The 8781-nt window shown below is 33.8% G+C and overlaps 1 protein-coding gene across 1 annotated transcript in view; it reads right to left on the bottom strand.

Annotated features, from left to right (window-relative positions):
* LOC129223079 (uncharacterized) overlaps positions 1–5568 on the bottom strand; it is a 162589-nt gene extending 157021 nt beyond the window's left edge. Inside the window, exons 1-2 of the mRNA XM_054857645.1 lie at positions 5429–5568; positions 3769–3865 (exon numbers count right to left, since the gene is read on the bottom strand). Coding sequence (XP_054713620.1) covers positions 3769–3865; positions 5429–5508 — 177 coding nt within the window. The 5' untranslated portion in view covers positions 5509–5568. The remainder of the gene's footprint in view (positions 1–3768; positions 3866–5428) is intronic.
* Positions 5569–8781: the final 3213 nt, after the last annotated feature.

Below are 8781 nucleotides of genomic sequence, written 5' to 3' on the forward strand. Positions count from 1 at the left end.
AAATTGAAGGCTGTGAAATTGGTATTTTTTCCACCAAATGCTACATCTGTGTTGCAGCCTTTAGATCAAGGCATTATTCAAAACTTTAAAGTTGGATATAGGAAATTGTTTTTAAGGCATGTTATTTCGCAAGCTTCCAGTGAAAACAGTGCTCAGTTCACAAAGTCCGTGAATGTATTGAATGCAATCCAGTGGATCACTAAAGCGGTTTCCTCAATATCCAAAAGTTGCGTTCGGAACTGTTTTAAAAAAGCAGGCTTTAAAATCCAAGGTGTAATAGTCAATGAAAGTAACAACGAAGAAAATGAACTCTCCGAACTTGCTCGAGTCACTGGCTGTGATATTCCGATTAACGATTACATAGCGATAGATGAAAATTTATGCACTGATGACACCAATGAGGATATCACTGCTTTCATCTCTGAGAAAATTGAAGATGCAGGAGGAAGTATTCCAGAGGATCTTGAAAGTAGTGAGGAAGAAGAAGAGCCAGAAGAAGATTGCAAAATCAAAAATTATAGTGATGCTTCAAGACATATCACACAGTTGCAAAAGTTTATGTTGATAAATGGTGACAGTGAAGGACTCGGACTCATTAGCGACTTTAGTATACATGTACAGAAAAATGCGTCTAAATTACGTGCTGCAAAACAAACCCTTGTAACAGATTACTTTAAATAAATATCTGTAAGTACTTTTCATCACTAAATTTTTGCTAAAATTAATTTTTTCTAAATAAATAACTTAAAATTCAAAATATTTTCAAACTTTATTTAATACTAGCGTTACCCGGACGACTTAGCCTGTACTAGAAAATTAAAAGGGCATTTTAAAAATTATTATTGAATTCTTATTAATTATTATTGTATAACGTTAATGCTCTATTTAATGTTTGGAAATCTTGATTTTTGTACCTCCGAATAAGGGACACCTCTATTTAAGGGACAAAATTTCTGGTCCCCTTCGTGTCCCTTATTGGGAGGTTCTACTGTATTTCTAAAGAAGAAAGCAATGAGAAATCTGACATTATTTATGCTATCTAACCTGTACAAAGCACCTGCCGATGTTTTTGTCACTGAAACTGATATTATAAATGTGGATGGTGCCGTGAAAATTATGTTGGATGAAGTAGCTAAGCAATCTGCAATATTCTGCCTTATTCCAAAAGAGGCGAGAGAAATCTGAATTAAACACTGAATGACTCCATGACAGTGCAGTACGTTAAACTGCTCAAGTTTTTGAATGCATCTTTAATGTGAGGGATAAAATTTGCAAAGTTATACTAAAACTTTTACTAAGACTGCGACTTGATGAAGCTGAAGCCCTACATCGCAGCTTAAGAAGTAGCACATCCGCCATCTTGGGGCTAAACTCGCATTCTTCCGATTTTGCTAGATGAACTAGCCTGTTTTGCTTCTTGATTGTGGATTAACAAGGGGGGTTAATAAGAAACCACAAGCAAGAAGCAAAACACGCTACTTCATCATAGCAGACATAGAAGAAAGCATGTTTTAGCCACAAGATGGCGAACGTGTCGCTACTTTATTCTACGATTCAGGGCTTTAGTTGAATCAATATTCGAACGGGTGGTTTTGGGGAAGTGTGTAACCTGGTAAAAAAGTGGGGGAATCAGCCGCCATCCTTCACACGGCGTCAACTTGTCAGTCACACGTGCCACTGCCGTTCTCATCCCAGTAAGTTGAATCAACTTTTTAGTTGATTCAACTCCTCTGGACATTGTCAAGTATTTGCTCTACATAAGAGGAAACTAGTTTGGGGCAAAACTAACCTGGCAGCATTGTGAAGGCTACCATGATTCTAATCACAGCAATACGAAGCTGCCAGGTTAGGTTTGCATCAACTATTCCGATGCATCAACTATTCGGTACAGTTTTAACAGCGTTCTGGAACAACTGCTCTAACAAATTCGGCTAATTACAAGAACAGTTGATTCAACTAAGTTGATTCGTGTGAAGATAACGAAAAACACCGAGCAACTAGTTGACCGGCAACTTTTTCAACAGTTGATTCAACTAAGTTGCCTCGGGTGTAGTAAACCTTAATCTGTTTTATGCGTAAAAAGTTCAAATGTCTGTGAATAGTTGCTCGAAAAATTAAAATTTCTTTAAACCGGATGGAAAATAAAAGTAAAATTCATAAAAGAAACACAGCTGTTGTCTTTTTTTAAATTATTATTTTATTATTTTTTTAAAGCCTACTTTCCTGTAAAATCAAGAAAAAGAAGAAAAAAAGCATAGTATAAACAAAGGAGACTTAATGCAATATTGTTTTGCTTAACGGTTTTACGTTTATTGATTGAAATACATTAAATTGTAATCTTATCTTAACAGTCAATCGGTTGGTCAGTCAAGCTAACTACATATTTGTTTCATATTTAATAGCTTAAAATAATCCAATAGAACTTACAATTATTTTATCCATTCATATATGCAAATTTCGCAGTGCCAATATTTTAAACTATTTTGACCAATACATAAGATACACCGCCAACTCAGTCATTCCATCCCAGTACTGCAGTTTCGTGCTTATTAGCACTCATCAGCCCGGTATAGGAAGCGACAGAGCTGGAAGTTCTGGAAAAAGCTGGAAAACTTCTTTAGGAAGCCAAGAGTGCCAGACAAACTGGTTGCTAATACACAATTAGCACTGACCAGACAAGTGACAGAAGCAGTTTTTCGTTTCAACTCGAAGATTGAAGGCAGGGCATGGTATTTTCAGTAAGTTTCCGCCCTATAGCCAGAGCTAAGGCAAAAATACATAAATGACCATAAAAAATTATTTGGGACAAGATATAAAAATATTTTGACCAAGTTTTCTGTGTTTTGTCTGGAATCCTCACTGGGATCCTCATCCAGCGAACGTCAATAGTACATTTTTCTTTTCTTTTTAATGTATGTATATAAAGAAAATCCTATGTTTTGCATTGTTAACCATATTCAGTTTATGAATTTTTTAAACACATCAAAGTGTGATTTGATTAAGTTGAAAAGAATGAATATATATTTTAGTAAAACATTAAATGTAGATTTATAAATCTACATGTCCACTACTTGGCTGTGCGCATTACTCTTTCTTTTAATCAGTCATCTAGAACTAAGTTAATTGACCGTAGCCTTTACATAAGTCACAGATTGAAAGTAAAAGTTAACAATCGGAAGTAACCTGTTGAAGGCATAAGAGACTGCTAATTACACTAAAATTTGCTTTTTTAAAATCAGGCATAATGCAAAACAATAAATACAATCTCGATTAAGATTTACACGCAGAAACATTTACTAAACTTAGTACAATTCTGAGGACTCGTGCATTTTTAATTGGAGAAAAATTAGCTTGATGGCTTTTGTTTCACTTAACATATTCCATCTTAAGCTATTGGTTTATACTTTGAATATTACACCATCTGAACGCAGAAATGAACAGAAATGAAAATAATATCCTTCAGATGATCAATTAGTATTTAGGTTATAAAATTACTATATTATGAATTTGATCGAGATTTTAAATTTTATCGGCTTTTGTTTCATTTTGAAAAACATTTCACAATTAACTTGCCGTGTCACACACGTTTCAAAGTAACTAATTTTCAAAAATCCATGTGAATCCTTGTAACTACAAATTTTTAAGGACTTTATGAAAACTGGTAATTTTCCTCTATTTGTAATTTGAACTTTAACTGCATTATTTTTCCATAGTTTATCATTGAAGGTGTTCGATGGATATATGCACTAAGGTTTTGAAATGCTCTACCTTTCTAAATGCTCGCAGGAGGGATCCAAAGAAAGGCAGGGGCTTATCGTATATGACTCCTCTTTCTTTCCAATAACCATGCTTCCGCGTAGCAAACCTATAAAACAATCAAAAAAAGTTACAATGAGAACAAGTAAAGCTTTCAAGTGAAACGGAAGTACGCTTTATTTAAGTACAAGTACAGTGAAACCTGTATAAGTTGACCACTTGCGGTGTACTACTTTGGTGGTCAACTTACAGAGGTTGATTTATATGATACAGGTGGTCAACTTACAAGGGTGGTCAACTTTACATGTTTTACTGTACAGTAAATCTGTAAAGTTGACCACCTAGTAAGTTGACCGCTGTTCTCAGGCATATAATTAGATCTGTATCATATAATTCGCCCTCTATAAGTTGACCACCTGTTTAAATTGACCACCAAAGAAGTGCACCGCAAGTGGTCAACTTATACAGGTTTCACTGTATTTTTAATTTTGCAGGCTATACAACGTAAAAAAAATAATTCAAATCGTTTCTGGAAAATAAAGGGCAGAAAATGTACCAAAATTCTGCCAGAAATATATCAGGCAAAAAACAGGAAAGTTTCCTGCTTAAAGTCAGTAACCTTCCTGCAATTAACCTGGAATCTTTCTGGAGAATTCATAACTCTTCCCTAAAAACGTCAGTTAAAATTTCTGGAATAAATTAGGAACCTTCAGGAACAACATATATGTTTACTGCGAGCGACCTCAGGGTAAGAATAAATAAAAGAAGTAGCTCGACCCAATCCTGATTTTCCATGAAAGCCCCTAATGCATTTTGGCAAAACTAGTGCAGAACGATATGCAAAATTAAACCTTATTTGCCCACAAATCTTGCACAACTACGAAATAGAAGTAGTTAAAAAATTTGAAGACATTCTGTGACAAATTCTAAAACTGTATGGGGCTTTAAATCTACTTGAAGCCTAGAGAAATTATTTTATACGTTTTACTTAATTTTTTTAGTTCAAGGCTATAGGTATAATGGGGTCTCCTCGACGGGCACCGACACAGTTTCCCCAACTTCTTTGACGCTACTTTTTTTTAATATATAGAGAAACTGAAATCACAAAAGTGAAACCAAAAGTAAAGTTAAATCCTGGGCGTAGAAACATTAAAAGAGAAATGAAAAAAGAAAAAAAAAATAATTGAATAGATAAATATATCAATTGTCTGTAGCGGGCTCCCCATATTTTCCCCTTTAAAGCTCAGAAGTATTTTGGTAGCTATTAAAAACTCACAATCAAAAATTTTGAAGACATTCTGTGACAAATTCTGAAACTGTATTGGGCTTTAAATCTACATGAACCTTAGAGAAATTACTTTACACTTTTTAGCTCATTTTAAAAACATGGTATATATATATTTTTTTTAAATCATTAATTATTTTCAAATAGCAACAGATATCCATTAAAATATCTTTACTGCCATGCGCCATATGCTACAGTTTTTAACGGTGTAATGAATTTTCAAAGATACATCTGCCTATAGAGTACCTAGACCTAGAGAATATATACAGTAAAATAAAACGTCGTTTTCAGGATCATTTTTAAAGCTTAATCATTACAATTAAAGGCAAAATGATAAATAACAAGAACGAAGAAACACTAAAAGAGAAATGAAAAAAGAAAAATTACCAATAGAGTAAAACGATTGTTGTTAATCCCAAGATGAAGGGTGCGAGGATTGGCCCCAGAAGGAGTTGAGTACCTTCCATGGTGCTTAGGGTGTCAACCTCGTGAACGAGCAAAAGATCCAACAAATGTGAAGCTTTTTTACTCAGATACTCCCACTTTAAGAGCACATTGAAAGCGAAATACTGAGCGTTATCTTTCTTTGCGATAAAAGAGAAGATTAAAAAAAAATTACAATGTTATCTGAAATCTATTTTCTGAAGCAGATTTAGGCACTGCCAGATTTTTTAAAACTATCATTTCATTGCTGCATAAATCTTGCAGCTATGAACAATCACTCAACTGCATTGTTTAAATCCTTCTTCAATATGTCTGTCATTTAACTTTGGCGTAGAAATATCGATAAATGATTAATCAGATATTCGAAGTTTGATCTAGTCATATTGTTTCCAAACTGAATGAAAGAAATGTTGCAGACAGTTTGTAATAAGCAGTTTTGCATTAACATGAAAATAGACAAAAGAAAAACATTTCCTATTGTATATACACAGGTAGTTATCAAAATAATGGAAACACTTGGAAATTTTTTTTGGGAATCGCTACTCTGCCGTAAATGTTATGTTTATAAAGATGCCCATCTAACTTGAATCGCTCACACTGGTGACTCTATATGGTGATTGACTTCTGTGGTCAGGTTTGCTGCTGTTGTTCGCTTTTTAGACATTACAATCCACTTCAATACCCGTCGGTTTATTTCACTGAGCTTCTCTTTCCGCCCACTATTTTGCTTTGCCGAGCTTGTCTTACCGCGCTGTGTGTATATGCTGTCATGACTTTAGATACTGTACTTTTAGATGCGCCAAAAAGTTGAAATGTTTCAATTACACTTGCTTCAGCTAGACGCGCTCCAACAATTTGGCATCTTTAAAAATTTGAGAGGTCCGACATTTACGTGATTGAAAAAAATCCAAGACTTCCAGAACTTCCGTTAAACTACTATATACTACCAGAATATGTACATTGCTATTTATTTAAAAAAAAAAAAAAAAACAGATCTACTTTTATTTTTTATTACTTACAAAGCGCATTCAAAAATGTCACTTTTATTCTCAGGTGTTTCCATTATTTTGATAACTACCTGTAGCATACAATGTACAAAAATTTGTTACGCTTCCACCTTAAAAATTTGTGAGATCTCATGCTAAACCAAATCAATTGTTTTAGTTAGTATTTTGGGAAGCCCCTATTTAACAACTTTGGCATACATTGCTTAATATTAAGTTACCTAGCAACATTTAAAGTGACCGTATATAATACCGCATCTTTATTTCTGTATTAAATATAGAGATTTGACAATCGCATGCCAACGTAATACCCAGGGCCGGATTTACCTATGAGCTAAACAAACAATATCTCAGGGCGCCGCTTTGTTAGATGTCTCCAAATCCCGAAAAAATACATGATTTGGATACCGAAATCGACCAAATTCAGTTTCTTGATACATCTTATACATCAAAAATGCGAAAATCATAGTTCGAGTGTTTTTGCAACATATTGCATATTATAGGGTAGACCGGGGCACATTTACGCATTGGGCACGTTTACGCAGTGCCCTTTTTCCAAAACGAGTTATAACTGGAGAGCCAACAGTCATATCAGATTGATGCTGCTTCCTCCCAATATTCTCACAAGTTTTCGAGCATCAGTCGGTTTAGCATGCGGATAGGAAAATCTGTTTTCTACCCAGTTGCGTAAATTTTGTGTTGAACGTTTTGAAGGCTATTGTGAGTAAATAATACTTAGTTAAGAAGGAACAAATATATAAAAATAAGCACAATTTTATCCTTTTTTTTTTTTTTTTTTTGAGAATTGTATTTGTATGGACAGGAACAAGTTTTCTTGCACGTTACAAATAAAGCCAAACTTGCCGACGTGACTTGTTTACGCATTTTCATTGAGGCACATTTACGCACACTCTTACCGTGTCTTACTACTCTGTCTTACTTCTAAACGGCCCTCGGCCTCTTTTTCGCTTTGTACTGTTTCAAATCTTTAGTATTTACACAGAGGCGTAGCTAGACCCGACTTTCGGGGGGGGGGGGGTTACTTCTTTTATTTATATATATTTATATATATATATATATATATATATATATATATATATATATATATATATATATGTATATATATATATGTGTGTGTGTGTGTGAGTAAATTCTTTTAGTATTAAAAAAAAAGAGGGAGGCGAATCTTACATACTTTGGAATGGAGTGCCCCAATTCCGATACTTGTGTTAAACAAAACAAAAGCAAAGAATTTTTTTTTTTATGTTATGGAAAATTCAATTTTTTTTCTTTTCCCTCCATTTAATTTAAAGTGAAATTTTCTAACAACGGTCTTGTCAAAACCAGTCTATCCAAACCAGGGGGAAATCAAATATCTGATGAGCGTGTTCCGTTCATTTCAGTGTGACTGCTTAATTTAGAGGCTAACACACATCTACAAAAGCTGGTATCCCTGAAAGCTAATAGATACTTAAATTTCCGCCTGTAAACTGGATGTTTGACTTTCAATCTCATCGGTGGTCAGACTATAAAGACTATTTTTACTAACTTGGTTTGCACTAAAAGTATGAAATAAAATTTAAAAAAAAGGCTTCTTGATTTATAAGCCGCAAAAAATGAAATTGCTTTTCATATCGTTATATTTATATGTTGCATTTTATGTATTTACATTTATGCTAGTTCTAAAGCAGTTAATAAAATTTGAATAAAAAAAAGTTAGAGAAGAAATATAGGCGGTAGAAGGTTATTCGCTCAAATGCATACCATCTGTTCTCATCTCAAGTCTTTAATTTTATTAGCTGCTTTAGAATTTACATAAATATCTATTTGGGACAGCAACAGCAATTTTCGAGTATTATAAACAGAAGTCTTTTTTATTTTCTACTTTTTAATGAAAACCAAGCTAATAGAAATAATCTAGATTCATTTCCTTTTCAAACATTTTATTCATGTAATGCTATGCAGTTTTTCTTTTGAATTAAAATAAAATTACCTTCAGAAGGGTCCGATGGGACTAATGCTGCTTTGCAGACTGTACTTCGTTTTCTTCAGACGACGTTAACTTTCTCTTTTTAGAGCAATCCTTTTCGTCATTTTAATTTTTTTCTTTGGGTTTAAAAAAGCTTGTTGTCGGTTTTGCTCGCTTCATTATGCAAGAACTTTCACTTAGAATGTACTATTTTAAACAGACTGTACGTTTCCAAAAGAATACGCAGTAAATACTGGCTGAAAAATCAATGTGATTGCAATGGATACTCTGGTTAGCAAAGGTCGTTTTGACTATGACCTATG

The sequence above is a fragment of the Uloborus diversus genome, chromosome 5 (genome assembly GCF_026930045.1).
Source record: "Uloborus diversus isolate 005 chromosome 5, Udiv.v.3.1, whole genome shotgun sequence".
Classification (NCBI taxonomy): Eukaryota; Metazoa; Arthropoda; class Arachnida; order Araneae; family Uloboridae; genus Uloborus; species Uloborus diversus.